This window comes from Astatotilapia calliptera, chromosome 12 (genome assembly GCF_900246225.1).
Source record: "Astatotilapia calliptera chromosome 12, fAstCal1.2, whole genome shotgun sequence".
Lineage (NCBI taxonomy): Eukaryota > Metazoa > Chordata > Actinopteri > Cichliformes > Cichlidae > Astatotilapia > Astatotilapia calliptera.
This window is the reverse complement of record NC_039313.1, coordinates 22,490,120-22,506,610: the sequence shown is the minus strand read 5'-3', so window position 1 is coordinate 22,506,610 and position 16,491 is coordinate 22,490,120. Positions and strand designations below refer to the sequence as shown.

At 38.5% G+C, this 16,491-nt stretch overlaps 1 protein-coding gene across 14 annotated transcripts in view; it reads left to right on the top strand.

Moving 5' to 3' along the window:
• Positions 1-16,491, top strand: part of trpm3 (transient receptor potential cation channel, subfamily M, member 3) — a 147,990-nt gene that overhangs the window by 113,870 nt on the left and 17,629 nt on the right. For 7 of the 14 annotated variants that reach the window (XM_026187092.1, XM_026187101.1, XM_026187096.1 and 4 more), the window contains exons 9-17: positions 819-891; positions 5,772-5,872; positions 6,145-6,279; positions 6,364-6,414; positions 10,968-11,003; positions 11,168-11,308; positions 13,118-13,147; positions 14,492-14,784; positions 15,924-16,152. In XM_026187092.1, the coding sequence (XP_026042877.1) occupies positions 819-891; positions 5,772-5,872; positions 6,145-6,279; positions 6,364-6,414; positions 10,968-11,003; positions 11,168-11,308; positions 13,118-13,147; positions 14,492-14,784; positions 15,924-16,152 (1,089 nt within the window). The remainder of the gene's footprint in view (positions 1-818; positions 892-5,771; positions 5,873-6,144; positions 6,280-6,363; positions 6,415-10,967; positions 11,004-11,167; positions 11,309-13,117; positions 13,148-14,491; positions 14,785-15,923; positions 16,153-16,491) is intronic. The other 7 variants (XM_026187103.1, XM_026187093.1, XM_026187099.1 and 4 more) reach the window with 1 other exon arrangement.

The window sequence follows — 16,491 nt, the reverse complement described above, 5'->3', positions numbered from 1 at the left end:
ATAGCTCATCAAGCATTCAGAACACGGATTCTCTCATGCTCCCACAAGGTGCCTTTCACACATGCACACATATGAGCACGTGGGCCCACACGCTAACGCCATTACGTGTGCGCTGTTGCTATTTCTGACTTTTAAAAAAATCAAGAAAACCCACAGCATTTCTCAAATTACCCTCTCAGCTGACTTTAGCTCGCATCCATCGCACCATTTGTTCATTCTCACACATGATATAAAATATGCAGCAAATAAAGATCTAAACTGGGCAGTGAGTAAAACATTCCCTTTAAGCCTAATCCGAAAAGTGTACGACACAGCGGAAAAAAAGACCAGAATGAACTGTGTTAGGGGAGAAAACCTGCAGTTCTTATTCATTTGAACCTCCTCCCTTTTGTGTTTTTACTCGTTCTCCTCAGTTGCCTCCTCAGCAAATCCCTTCATTCCCTCTTTCCAGTGAACAGGCTGCTTGTGGAGTTCTCTCTATAAGAGCCAAGAGAGAGGGGGACTACCGTACAGTACATGAGAGGATTTCGTCAGCTCTCCCCTTTTCCTCCACCAAGCACCTCAGCAGAAGTGTTTTTAGTGAAGCAGTTTAATCCAGCAAATAAGAGCACACACGATGTAGCTATATTACTTTCTTTATATGCTATGAGCATACATTAAGACATTTGCTCCAACAAGAATCACATGACTCAAAACTAAAGCTGCTTTGCTTTCACAGGAACAACCTCACCTCACTCCCAGACGCTCTCGCTTTTCTGTCTCCTTGACTTTCTTCTGTGTGTGTGTGTGTGTGTCATTGTCTGGTCATTGTCTCACAGATAACAGTTTTCCGGATGGGATCGGAGGGTCATCAAGACATTGACCTTGCCATTCTCACTGCGTTACTCAAAGGTGAGTATGTTGGTACGTGTGTGTGTTTGGTGTTTGTTGAAGCATGAGTCCACAGTGAGTGACTTCAATTTCACTCCTCAAATGTTGTTATTTGGCAGTTTCTTTACATGAAGGGAAGATGACTGTTTCAGAAAGCGTTCCTTCCTCATACACTGTTCCAGTTAGTTGCTCAAATCACACAGGTTTCTGTGGTTACACCTCATAGCTCTGGAATAAAACACAGAGAAATCTGTCTGATCTCATCAGCCAGTCACATGGCAGCAACGCAATGCTTTTAGGTGTGTAGACAGAGTCAAGACGACCTGCTGAAGTTCAGCCTGAGCATCATAACAGGAAACAAAGGTTTAACATTTAAGTGACTTTGAGTCATGGTTGTCGGAAAGAGACGGGCTGGACTGAGTATTTCAGAAACTGGGATCCATTGCGATTTTCCCGTAAATCCATCTCTAGAATTTTCAGAGAACTGTGCGAAAATATCTGGTGAGCTGAATTTCTCTGGGTGAAAATTCCCTGTTGATCCCAGAGCTCAGAGCAGAATGGACAGACTGCTTCAAGCTGATTGGAAGCCAACAATAAATCACATAGTGATTATACAGCCAACATATACAGAAGAACACTTTAAAACGTAAGACACATCAAATCTGGTAGCAGATGGTTTTCCAGAAGCAGAAGAACAGGTGCCACTCCTGTCAGCTCAGAGCATCAACAGTTACCCCAGAATTGGTCTATAGATATGACAAACTTTGCCTGTTATGTTGAGTCTAGATTTCTGCCAAAACATTCTGATAGTAGAGTCAGAATTTGACGTAAACAGCATGAAAGCATTGAGCCTTCCTGCCTTTTATCAATGGATCAGTCTGCTGGTGCTGGCATAATAGTGTGGGGGTATTTTCTTGGCTTGCTTGGTGCCCCTTGTACCAGCTGAGCATGGTTTAAATGGCACAAGCCGCCTAAGTATTGTTGCCGAAAATGCCCATCCCTTTATGACCACATGCAGTATAAAGCATCTTCTGATGGGTGCTTTCAGCATGATGACACGTCACAAAGCTCAAATCGCCTCAAACTTTTTTCTTGAACATGACAATGAGTTCAGTGTATCCAAATGGCCTCCACAGTCACCAGATCTAAATCCAATAGAGCATCTTTGGGATCTGGTGAAATGGAAGATTCACATCATGGATGTGCAGCCAGCAAATCTGTAGCAACTATGCTATCATGTCAATATGGACCAAAATCTCTGAGGAGTATTTCCAGGAGTATTTTAAGTCAGTCCTGAAAGCAAAAGGTGGTCCAATCTAATGCTACCAAGGTGTAACTAACAAAGTGAGTGGTGAGTGTATATTTAGGTGTCTAATTGTTTAAGTAATTACTTAAACACAAAGGGGTTGCAGCTCTAGTTTCCCAACAGCTACAGTATTAAAGCCATTACAGGCAGGCTTACAGTGAGCTCAGCTTTCTCATTTTGTATGCTAATTAAAAACCTGAGATAAAAATAACACCTGTAAAATCATCAATTAGCGCAAACACAGCTGCTCATTACCTCTGTGGCCAGAGACAAGTAATTCCAGGATGACACTGCCAGTAAGTGCCCTGTCTTTTGTGGCATTTTCTTTGAAGAATATATTTGCATTTAAGTTGCACTTATGAAATACATTTTCATGAGGTAAAAAAGTTCTTTGTGAAAGCCATATATCATCTAAGCACAGCTCATGTTGTAAAATATCTTATATTTACACATGTACAGAACCTTATGTGGCATGGCCGTTCAAGGGCTGCTGTCATGGCCAAAAGATTTGGACCACGAGGAGTTTAAACTCTCTTTTAAAGGAGAACCACTGAGTACTCTGGGACTGCACGTCAGATCACCTTATAAAATATCTCATAAATTGCTCCTCAGAGACAAACTAATAGTGATTTAAAGGCTCATATCCTTGTTGTTTCCTCCTCCATTTATCACACTGCAACGCATTCTATTTAATCAGCACGACAACATGAGGACTGACACTGAAATATGCACAAAGAAACACTGAAGAACAAACCATTATCACTAGCCCTGCGTCATATGCTGTTGGTCTTTGCTGTGACAGTAAAACACTTCACACCCACTGAGTTATGGACTACAAGACTTCTAAAGTAGCTCTGGCACGGAGAAGTTTACATTTTTAGGGTATATCCCACAACAGCCCTTTCCTGTTTAATGGTTTGTTCCTCTCCAAATCACTGTTTGTAAGTATTCATTAATACTGGCCATGAATGATTCACAAGTACTGCTATTTTTGAGATGCTCTGAACAGTTGTCTGGGCACAAAAATTTGGAACTTGGAAAAAAAAATGCTCAGTCTTCCCATTCTCCTAGATCCAATACATTGACTGTGAGTGGACATAATGCTTTGGTTCATGTGCGTACACTTGTAAAAAGGCTCATATTCGAGCTGTTCTGTAACAAATTCCTATACATTTGTTAATAATAATGAAAAATTACCAAAGTAAACCACACACACACACGAGTGGGAGAGAGAGGGGATCCATGGATCCATTTGCTCAATTGGTTGTTCAGTAGGTTGTATTGATTGTGGTTTCTGTTGCTTCTTCTATGCTCACAGGAGATTGCATGCATTTTCTCTTCCTGTCACACACTCACATACACACACACACTAGAGACTAGAAGTACAGACATCATGCCTGCATGCCAAGGATCAGTGATTCCTGTGGGAGTGCTTAGAAATTCAACACATATGATTGGCTGTCTCAGGAATTGTTCCCTAGAGGAACATGCCAGTCCACAGACAAGGAAAAAGTGCAAAAGAGTAGCTTGCAGTCATGATGAATAATTTCTTTGGCCCATCCATTAATTATCTTCATTCCAAACTCTTTTTCTCCCATTCTGTTACCTTTTCTATATATACATAAGGTTATTGTGTTTAATGAGATCTGCTATTCATGTCTATTCACATTGTTAGAGAAGCTTTTGTGAATAAGTGAAGGAAGAATGTGAAATCAAAGAGCAATAAGGCAAAATAGCAAAAAGAACATAATTAAAAAGAAATTAGAAAAATTAAAAATGAGTTAGGGGCAAAATTGTCTTATGGTCAACAGCACGGGGGCCATTTCAGATGCAATTCTCATTCTGCAGCTGCATGAATGAGATGTGTTCAAGGCTTTTAGTGTAAAATGAAATCGGTCACATCCTGCCTGAGAGCTTTTTAAAACACTGGATTAGACTCCTTCGCCAAGGAACTAAGCCACTGCCTGGGGCTCAACAAAAAAACAAAACATCACAGTCAGGAATGCACAGAGTGGAGCGAACTGAGCAAGAATCGAAGAAAGAGAATTTAAGGGGTGAGCGCAAGCCTCTGTAAGAACGATAGAAAGATTAAGAAAAGTGGAAGGAGACCTCGCAGAGAGGAAACAGCAACTACACACAGATGGTGCAAGTGTGGTGAGGTGGGAGTAATTGATGGCCTGCTGTCTGGGGTAGTCAATATCCTAAAGATTGGGTACATAAAGTCAGTTGACTTCATTCCAACCCTGCAGGCAGAGAGAATGAAGTCGCAGGCCTTTGATAAAGCAGGACCTCCTTTCCTTTTAATATATACACATATCCCCTAAAACTCCTATTAGTGGGCACTGCTTATTATCAGTGGGACTCGGTCAGAACTCACTCCATTAAGCTCTAGTGATGCAGCACAAGCCTTGAAGTCAGAGAGAGCAGGCTGTAAAGTGATGATATTGGGATTCTTAATAAAAATCACACCATCTTGTCAAACCGGGGATATTATTGTGCTTTAACTTACAGTTGATTTGTCAGAAGGCTAAAAAAATCAATTTCTTCCTTTGTGTTTTTCTTGTTTTTCTCTGTTTGCACTACGTATTGTTGGGAACAGCAGGCTGTGATCTTGAATTACGCCTCATTAGTCAGCATTTGCTGAGATGTGTTGGTACAAACAGGTACAACGACAAAAACTAATATCTCTCATGGACTGACTGTCTAGTCACTTCAAATGCTGTAAGTGCTTTTTTTTTATGCAACCTTGAAAAACTGAGTTAATTCCAAAATACAGTATTAGACGACAGAAAACAAGAGGGGAGAGAAAAAGGAAATGACAGGGGTCCATGAATACATTCGAACCACAGTGCAATTTCATTATGATATTAATTTCAGTCACAGTCACCATTTAGAGAAAAATAGCTCAACAGATTTACACAAATCTTGTAAACAAGGTATTTTGTTCCACCCAGCATTACACTCAATTTAATCCACTCACACTCTTTTGTTATTATTATTATCATTTTAATCTTGCATTTGTATACATTGGAGTTTCTTTACTTTGGCTTCTAGTTATGTTACTGATATGTTTTCTGGAGGATCGAAGTGAAGGATCAGAGTACTGTAAATGTTTTTGGACACGGAAATCAAAGGAAAAATGTGTATTCCACATTTTCTGCAGGGATGAGGTAGAGTGTTAAAGAAATGCTTATATCAGTGAGTAAAGACGGGTTCTTCTGTTTTACAGACGACAAGCGCAGCAAAGGCACAACACTTTTCAAAAGAGCTTCAAGTAGACCAAACCTTTGTCTTGTCACAATAACATTTTGCAGTTTAGCCAAGCACTTCAGCAAAATAATTCATGAGCGTTAACCTTGGCAGTCCCACTGCAGCACTTTACAAATATACAAATTCTGCAGAGTAATAAATCAACACAATGTCCATTTAGAATAATCATAAAAAATTATTTCTTTTGGTTGACTCTGACATATTAATGTTGATATATTGATCAAAGATATAGATGTGGCAGTGAGGACATACTAGAATATATACTTATATTTTATAGCTGTGTTTCTCCTAAAGAAAAACTTGTATGTGTAACAATCCATACCAGGTGCTAATGCTTCAGCCCCAGATCAGCTGAGTTTGGCTTTGGCGTGGAACAGAGTGGACATCGCACGGAGTCAGATCTTCATCTACGGACAGCAGTGGCCTGTAAGAAGCAGATACAGTATAAGCCAGAATATATGTGATGTATACATACTGTGTTATTATTTATATTCACAGGATGTTTGAACCCGATTTATTCGCACTGACGTCTCAACTCTGAGTTTCACAGTAGTTGAATTTGAACTTAATGCTAATACTGCTCTAATAATTATAACAATAATAGCTCATGATGCTCAAAGTTGTTTACATGAGAAGAAATACTTGATGCAGTTCTTGTGTATAGGATGTGATATCACTGTATACTGTGTATGTCCTAGGTTGGTTCCCTGGAGCAGGCGATGCTGGATGCCTTAGTTCTGGACAGAGTTGACTTTGTCAAGCTACTGATTGAAAATGGAGTCAGCATGCACCGTTTCCTCACTCTTTCCAGGCTGGAGGAGCTCTATAACACGGTAATGACAAGCATAAAGTGTTGAAAACACGCTTTAAAAAAAAAACAAAACCTCATTCTGTTACTTTTTTCTTTCTTTCAACAGCGCCATGGACCATCAAACACGCTGTACCACCTCGTCAGAGATGTCAAAAAGGTATGACCATCACTGCCGTCCCAGTAGCTCTGTTGCTGTTCAGTATGGGAATGTGGTATATTAAAGAAGACAAGTTTGACTCCATAGAGTTGCAGTTGCTTTTTTTGTGGTGTGTGTTGTTATGCTGTTTGCATCACTCCGTATATATCTACATTTTGCACTAGTTGCTGTAAACTGCAAATAGATGCCGGCCGGCTTTTCTTTTTCAGCTGGAGTTGCGGGCTGCAGTGGCTATGTAGTGCTGTGCACGACTCTCATCCCTCTCATGATTCCTCAGTTTACTCCTTTCTTTATCAAAGGCACACACCACCACGGTAAACAAACACTACATGTATTAAATATTGTTTTATCCTCAGAACTCGGAGCAATACTGAGCAAAGTGAGACCACAATGGAAATGCTGCAAGGCTGAAGAGCTTAGTAGTCCCACAGTTTGTTTTAGTTTTAACTTGTATTTTAAATGGCCTGTAACGTGATTTCTTGAATAGTGATAGTTGAGACACAAGGTGATTCAGAGAGCTTACGGGGGGTGATAGAAAAACATTTATAACATTTAAATAAGGGGTGTCAAACTCATTTTACATTGTGGGCCACATGTGAAGAAGTGTAACTGCACATTTAATCTGTGAGATATTTTAATATAGGAAAAAGAAGTGTAATTTCAGCAGCACGTCTCAGTTTTTGTACATGATACAGAAATGTGCTTCAGTACATTAAAAAATGTCACTGCATGACTTCGGGCTTAAATTGTAAGGAAAAAATGTGTAAAATGACAGAAAAAGCTCTGGCATGTCATAGCCTACACAAGGTTTTTTTTTTCTTTTCCTCTGAAACCAATGTAAAATCTTTTTTGTTTGTTTTTAAATGTTTACTATATATTAGATAGCAAAAAAAAGCTTAACCCCCCCCCCCCCCCCCCAAAAAAAAAAACAAACAAAAAACAAACTTCTATGGTGCCTTAAAATTGCTCATGATAAAAGGTGACAGCATATATTTTACATTCAGCACATATTATAGTTTTGAGAGATGATAGAGAGGTCAACAACCATTACCATTAGCATGGAGACATGCTCATTAATTATAGTGTTACTAATTGCAGTGACGCCACATGCGCCTCTGAAAGTGTCTGTAATCTCCCCTCCTTTACTTCTTCCCCTATCTTTGCACAAACTTCGATCTCATGCTGGTGTAGAAAGCAGGAACACGCAGCGTACAGTAACTGCCATCTCACTGCACCATTTCACCAATGTGCAAAACATACACTGTAGTGCATGGCATAACGTTACCATCTCCTTTCTGCAGAGCTGTGTGTAATTGCAATAGTGTTGCTGAGTGTTTGTGTGTCACTGTTCTATCATGGTATGGTGCTAATTAGATTTAAATTTAGATCTTCATGTCATAGCTGCTTCCTTTCTTTTTCATTGGTCTTTGAAGACTGTTAGGCTTTACCGCTGGCATTTAATGGCTATTAATTAGATTTAAATTGCAGGTATTTTGCTAATATCAGCGCTATGGGTGAATGCAGGCTGTATTCAAGTTCAGTCTGCAGATCAAGAAAAGCGATCGTCATAGAAATGGGTTTCTGTACTACACCTAGTAAATAATCAAATGAATAGCAGAGTAAATGAACATTGTAGCTTTATGTACAGGTTGTGGCTTTAGTGTTGCTTTTCAAACAGGGGTTGGGAAGGCATCCTAATGTAGTAGCAGTGTGCTTTTTACCCTCAGTTTGCTTTGCTATTTACAAACTGAGAGCTCAGGAGATAGCTAAGAAGGGTAAGAAATGTGGCTCCAGTACACAGCACAGTATATATTTCACCAATGTCTTTACAATTATCATCAGAGAGGTTCACATGGTTTGGGCAAAAGGTACCTTTGTCAAAGCACCTGGTTTAAACTAGAGCCGTAAATGTTAGAGGCAAGTTTTAAAAGTTTCAGTTAATCATTAGTAAGTCCGCTAGGACTCAAAGCTAACTACACAAGAATATTAAGAACTGTTCTGTAAGAGCTCAGAGTGCATTCATAGAAGCTATTAGCTTGACCTTTAACACCAATTACAGGAGAGATCAACAGCTACTTGCTGGTACATGTGTATATACTGCACATTCATTTATTAGTGTAAGAGAGTGGAGAACAATTATTATTGAAGTTTTTTTTTTTTTTTTTTTTAAAGTACATGCCATGACTTTTCCAACATCATTGATCCTCTTTGAAAATTTGTCTTCAGGTAAAGGTGATAAAGTCAAACAAACAACATGCTAGTGCATCTCAAAAACTTATCATAGTGTGAAAAAGTTTGTTTTTATTTTCCTATTATGGCTCATAGCTCGTGAAAATACAAATTAAAATATTTAATTTCAAATTTGAGCAAATCACTATTCAAACAGTATAAATACAGAAAACGCCTGCTGACTTGGCAGTTGTCCAGATAACTTTCCACAAGGAGGGTAAGCCTCAGAAAAGGCTGCCTGTTTGCAGAGTGCTGTAGCAAACCACATTAATGAAGAGTTGCCTGGAAAGGGAAAGTTAACAAAAACAGAAATGAGAAGACTGTCGAGAAAAGTCAGTTCAACAACTTGGGAAAGCTTCACAAGGACTGGACAGAGGCTGGTATCAGTGCATCAAGAGCACCACGCGCAGATGTTTTTAGGAAAAGGTTTTCAACTGTTACATTTCTAATATCAACCCACTCCTGAACAAGAGACAAAATTAGAAGTCTCTTACCTGGCCCAAGGAGAAAAACAGAACTGGACGGTTGCTCAGAAGTGCAAAGTTCTTTTTTTTTTTAGATGAAAGTAAATTTTGTATTAGATTTAGAGATCAAGGTCAAGGAGTCTGAAGAGAGGCACAGAATCCAAGCTGTCTGAAGTCCAGTGTGAAGTTTCTGCAGTCTGTGATGATTTGGGATCATCTGCGGTTGTTGGTTGTTGTCGGTGGATTGTGTTTTATCAAGTCCAAAGTCAACACAGCCATCTACCAGGAGATTTCCATCTTCATGGAAATGCTTATTACTTTTCATTTTCCAGCAGCACTTAGCATCTGACTTGAAATAATTTACTTTACATTTACATGAAAGTTTACCTGTTTGAATTAAATTACAATGAAAAAAAAGTTTTTCACAATACTCTCATTTTTTGAGATGCACTAGCAGAGTCCAGTCCAGAGTCCTGTAAATACCTACAAGTCTAACAAGGGACATAAAAAGGTCTCTAAATAGTTTGAATGAAATCGTTCAACTGGGCAGCCTCAGTAAATTTAGGCAGTGAGCAGTCTCAGTTAGCCGCCTCCAAATATTTTGTCACATGAACTGTGACAGAAGAAGAATGGGGCTGAATTCTTCCACAGCAATGTAAAAGACTGATGAACTCATTTAGAAAACTATTACTTGAACTTAAGCGGTTCAGAATCATGGGATGCATTTAAAGGTTAAAGATTTTTGGAGTAATGTTCTCTGGGCTCAGATTTGAATTGCATCAAAAACAAATTGTGGGTGAAATTTGAAATGGTGACTGCAAGAAAATGGAAAGATTTGTGCCTTTAAATTTACAAATTCCCTTGAGCACACAGAGGTTAATCCTATTTAAGTCTTTTGTGTTGGGTTTTTTGTACTTACTTTTACCACAGAAGAATATCAAGTAATTGTTAGCAATTAAATGTTAGAAAAGATAAAGAAACCACATTTTAGAATCAAATGCTTTCTTATTTACAAGTGCTAAAAAAGTCAACAGTTTCTAGTGGATATACTTATTTTCATCCATGAAACAGTGATGGGTAGCACACAGTGGATTTCTAGGATACCACATCTGATTGAAGAACAGTCATGACAGGTAACTGGTGTCTCAAAGGAGCAGTGGCTGCCAGGGTAATTGCTGCAGGGTTGATGTTGAGGGCATGAGGAGGAATAGCGAGTGTCGACATGGTTATAGTCCACATGTGAAGGTGCTTCTGTTTCAATAGTGAGTCTCACCTTCCATGTTAATAGCTGTCCGTCTATCTTTCCACTCTCTTCCAGGCTAATGAGTCATTTATACTTTCCTTCTCCTTTCTTCTCCTCGAGACTGCATTGAACCTCACTGTGAAGATCTCATTACATGCCTAAATGCAAATTATGACAAATCATTCACTTTTTTTTTTTTTACATGCTTTGTAATTGTCCTCAGAAATTACACTCTCTAATTCACGCTGCACCTGAGATTTAATTCTCTCCTCATTTTCAGCTCCTCTATTGAATATAAAAGACTTGCACTTTGGGGCTTTATCGTGTCACATTGTAGAAAGAGTAATGGGATCCCTGAAACTGTGATCCTTTTTTTAAAAACAACTTCATTTTTTCATTTTTTTGCTTACAGTATTGATAAAACTGTTTCACGTTTCTACATGGAAAACAAGACCCGTGTAAATATCAAAAGCCAAACAGAACAACAGTCTGGTTGAGACAACAATTTATTAAAGAGACTGGAAGAGAGATCTTGCCCGAGAGTTTCTGTGTATCTCATTTCTCCTGCTCTTGCTTATCATGCCGTTTATTCACTGACATTATGTGTTCTTTCCAAGCAAGAGTATCCAGGGTTCAGTTGGATCTACTTCAAGGTGAATCAGATAATCAAGTTTTCTTTCATAGCCAAAAACAGTTTGATATGGATTTTGTGCAGTGAGTGTATATGGCTGTGTGATTTTGTTTTGTACTCTTGTTTCCCTTCCTGTGTTAATCAGTCGGTGTGGGTCGTTGCCTGTTAACCCTGTTTGGTTTTTAGGGAAACCTGCCCCCGGACTACCGGATCAGCCTCATTGACATTGGACTGGTCATTGAATACCTCATGGGCGGGGCATATCGGTGTAACTACACCAGGAAGAGGTTCCGAACTCTATACCATAACCTCTTCGGACCCAAGAGGGTGAGTGAATGAGTCTCACCTGAATTATCCTCTTAGTGTTTAATCAATTTCAGATCTACTGTCATTAATCCAAGGAGCAGCACCAGCTAAATGAGCCTCATTATCAAACGTGTCCTCATAAGGATAAGTGGATAATAATATATTTCTTATACTAACATATTTATCAGAGAGTCTAAAGGTCAGCTGCGCTTTGCGGATGGTAATTAATTAACTTTTAGATGCAAGTTTTGATGATTTTTACCTGACAAATGGCAGAAAAGGAGATCTGCAGTGGGAGGTCAGTGAGACACGTGACTTTTTTTGGACAAAAAGATGGGAGCGGTTTTTAGTAATTTTGTTTTTTATCAATACCAATTCCAGAAAAATATTAGTCTGAAAGTACAGCAGAAAAATAGGTAGGAATAAAAATGACTGAGTCCAACATTTATGCTGCACTTTTTGAATTTATCACAAAAACCAGAGTTACAACATGAAAAAAATAAACAAAAATGGAGACTTCTTTCTGTTAGAAGGGAGTTTTTCCTTCCCAGTGTCACCAAGCCTGTGATTTGGTGCTATCTAAATATATCTAAGTGCATAATTACTTATGTAAGTGTAATTGCCTGAAATCAGAAAAAGGCACCAATATGTTTAAGGGATTAATTTTGGGTTTCAACTGAGAAGAATTTAGTTAATATGCACATACTTACACAAATTTAGCTTTTATTTGTGTGTCAGGGTGCTGTTGATCAGCACAGGTTAAATATATGAGCATTGCTTCCCCTGTTATTCATTTACACATCAAGTAAAGTAGGAACATTGCATGCCCTATCATAAGCCTAATGCAACAAATCATCTTTGTGTAGCAGTTGCTCTTCATTATGCGCCGTCATCATCATCAAACTGCACACAGTTCATTACAACCCCACCAGCAAGTTTTCTTGGTGATTAGTACACACAACCAAAGTGACAAAGTGATCTCTGAAATCGTGCTTTGTTTGATGGTTGTGTTTTATACTGCTGCACATGTTGCACATTATATACATTTCACATTCTGTTTTCTCATTCTGCCTCGAAAACCTGCACACTTGTGAGGAAAATGTAAACATGCATAACTGTATAAAACACAATACTTAATGATGCACTTTGGTATTTGCACATTCAGTCGTGTGATTGTGAGCGTTGTGTGCAAGTGTGTATGTGAACCTTTGTGCATCTGTTTATCTTACTGTACAAGACTGCATGGTAGCCACAAAGCAGCTGGAAAGGCACAGATAACGTTTGAGGTAAGAAACAGGAGAGACAGAGCAAGGAGGCAAAATGAGAGACAAAGAAAGACAGAGTCACCTCCACTTTAACTGGGATTTTCTAGACCAAGTGAATGCACAGCCACATAGTTATGTGCATGCACACATAAACACATGTTAAGGAAGAACAAAGTCTTGAAATAGATGTAGATATCAGAATCCCCACAAGAGATTTGGGTTATTTTTACCAACTCAGATGATGGCTCATGAATACATAATTCATACATGCCCTGCTTTAATGCAGATACACAGTACTGTACCAGATCTACAAATATAAATTCATTTAATACATGCAAGCAGAAAAGGATTAGATATTATTGCCATATATACAGTCACTCAAATGAGCACAAAGTGCCATCCCTAAGTATCAGTTCCATTTTGAAGCATGCAAATAAAAGTCAGTGATTTACTCTGTTTAAAGGATCTTCTTGGCCTGTAAGTCTTGTGCATAAAAAGTAAAGTGTGCTATAAAATACATTCAACAAGGTCTCGCTGTGTGTTAATGTTTCTTTTTCATTTCTAGCCCAAGGCTCTGAAACTGCTGGGGATGGAGGTGAGTCTTGATCCAATCATGGTTGTTATTTAGTCATTCCTTCACTGTTCCTAACCCTTATCTCTCAAGCCTCTTCACTTAACTGATCTACAGTTTACTCATCTAAATAAGTGTGCTCATGTGTGCCGTGTGCCTCTCAGTAGATGAAGGGAAGCTCTAGATGTATATTTAATCTATTTTGCTGGTTAGTTTTATACATTTCTGAGTCAGCTGAGTGCTTTTCACACAAACAGCCAATAAAACAAAACAAAGTCATTTTGGTTTACAGCTTTTTCTCAGATTTATGGACTTTTTAAAAAGCTGGAGACTCATGCTCCAGACAGTTTAAATGCATATATATCTTGCAGTGCATTTCAAAGCAGTCCTGCTGTATTCAGCTGAATAAGCTATGGATGACCTGATCAGATTCATGTGGTGTGTGGTGTAATTTCTTAAAGCTTCACAAAGCACTGTTCCTCGGAGGTATTTATACGCATGGAACAAACATTCCTTTGTTTTTCTGTATGTTGTGAATTTATCCCCCATGTGTCGGTGTGTGTTCTCTGTTGTTTTTGCCACGCCATTACCTTTCTATCTTCACAAAGCCTATTTATCATCTAGCCAGTATGTATGTCAGAAATACTGCTGTTAAAGGGTGACAGCTGTGAACCCTGAAGGGTTTCTTTTGTAATACTTGCAATCATTTCAAGCATTGCGATAATTTCATTTCTGAATATCACTGAAATTTGCTAGCTTATACCAGATATTTGTCACTATCTGTAATTGCTGAATATTTTACTGCTCTGCAATCTTTTATGTCCAGCTGATCTCTTGCACTGAAAGTTATTTTTCAAATGGATTTAGCTGTTTTCAACAGTCTAAATGTGAAATTATGTCATTTAATGACTGACTGGCAGCAGCTATGTCTCCAGAGACAGAGAGCCAACTTGGTGAAAAGCCAATAAATTTACCTCTTGTAAGGTTTTTTTACTATTAATTGAACTGAAACTATATTATAAAGAAGTTAAATTATGTTTAAAATCATGCGGAGATGTACATGAGCCCATACCCGCTCTGCGTTATCTAGATTGTTTAGTATTTGGCACATTGTGCTCTAGCTTGTCTCTTCAAAATATAACTTCCCAAGCATTTATAGAAGATCAGTTTAGGCGTCTAGATGCAGTCGAACCAAAGTGTTCTTCAGAGGTTTACATCATGTAAAACTTTCAAATTTCTTGGCTGACACTTGTGATCAGTATTTACAATCCAAACCACATATATGCATAATGTTTTCCTTCTATACAGAAAAGATCTGAAAAATCCCTAAGAAATACTTTTATACAGATGCTTCTGTTTCCCCACTAGGATGACATGCCAATCCGAAGAGGTCGTCAGAAGACGACACGTAAACGAGAGGAAGAGGTAGACATCGATTTGGACGACCCAGAAATCAACCACTTCCCTTTCCCCTTCCACGAGCTGATGGTGTGGGCTGTGCTCATGAAACGTCAGAAGATGGCGCTGTTCTTTTGGCAGCATGGTGAAGAGGCCATGGCCAAAGCCTTGGTGGCATGTAAGCTTTGTAAGGCCATGGCACACGAAGCATCTGAGAACGACATGGTGGATGACATTTCCCAGGAACTAAACCACAACTCTCGGTGGGTGACATGATATATTTTCATGTTATCCCAATCTCTCTCCGTCTGGCTCACTCTTTATCTTTCCCTCCCTCTGCCAGCTTATTCGGTTTAAACAGGATATTCAAGTATAGTTTTATATATAAATAATGTATATTGTAGTACTTAGAAGAGCTGGAAAACATGGAAACATGCTGTAAATGATTAATGTTAACGCTGAGCTAAGAGTCTAGACAGGAGCGTCTACCTCATACATCAGTATGTGTAGGTGGATGTACATACACACATGCCTTCCCTCATACAAACTGACCTGTTTCAGACTAGCTCTCATGGGATGTAAGTGACGCACATAAAAAGATCTAATAACATGCATCACCATTAGTTAAGGATGGGCATGTGAGATTGAGGTAATGCCTGAGATGAACACACACATTTGAAAAGATAACCTTGTAATTGACATATTTGGAGTTAATTGTCCAAACAATATTTGGATTCCTGAGTGAGTTTGTATCATATTCTGCGTCATATTCAGGATAATATTCAATTATGAACCAAACATTTTTTATCCATCCATTGTATGTGAAGCCACTAATGCTGATATATATATATATATATATATATATATATATATATATATATATATATATATATATATATATATATATATATATATATATATATATATATATATATATATATATATATAAAATAAAAAAAATTTGTTCATAATTGAATGTGATGCTGTAAAAAATTAATGTCCTGAAATGAAAGTATGAGAAAAGTATTGTGTAGGATTTTGGAACCCAATTAAAAATTTGATATAAGCGATGGTACTGGTACAGATGTTGCTTTGAACATCTGAGAAAACTGTTGTGTTTCTGCATGTATTTGTGTTGGCCACATCATATTTCTTTCATTTATCAAAGATATGTTGCATTTAATATTATCCTTGTAAGTCATCTAAACATTCACCTTGTAACCAATTCACACCGCACAGTTTTTATGTTTGTACATGTGTTTTATGCCATAATAATACCCTCAGACTTGGGGCCAGGTGGCCAGCAGTGTTATGACCAGTTGAATAACATTTTCACTTTTAGGCAAAGTATCTTGATTCATGACTCAGTGTGCTTGTATACATACTTTATATATTTTCCCAGAGAGTTTGGCCAGCTGGCTGTGGAGCTCCTAGACCAGTCCTATAAACAGGATGAGCAGATGGCCATGAAGCTGCTGACATACGAGCTGAAGAACTGGAGCAATGCCACCTGCCTGCAGCTGGCTGTAGCAGCCAAACATAGAGATTTCATCGCTCACACCTGCAGTCAGATGCTGCTGACCGACATGTGGATGGGGCGCCTGCGCATGCGCAAGAACTCAGGGCTGAAGGTAGTACGCGTCGGGTAGATGGTTGGGTAGAAGAGTCTGTGCATTTAAAAGCAATGTCCTTCTCTAGTGTAAAAGATTCATGGTTGTATCCCCTCAGACTGCCTGTAAAGTAACGAGATACCTATCAGTTACTCTGTAGGTGATACACCTGCATAAGAAGTAAAACCTACCTGTAGTCAGCATAGCACATAAAATATAAATATACCGTAACTTTCAAGTAATTTAAAAGCAGTATTTCCATGATGTAGCTTGTCTGTCAGAGTGCTGGCATGCATATTTTTCAGCTATAAGATGGATAATCTGTACGTAGCTTGGTCATGCTTCAGAGATTTTTTAAAC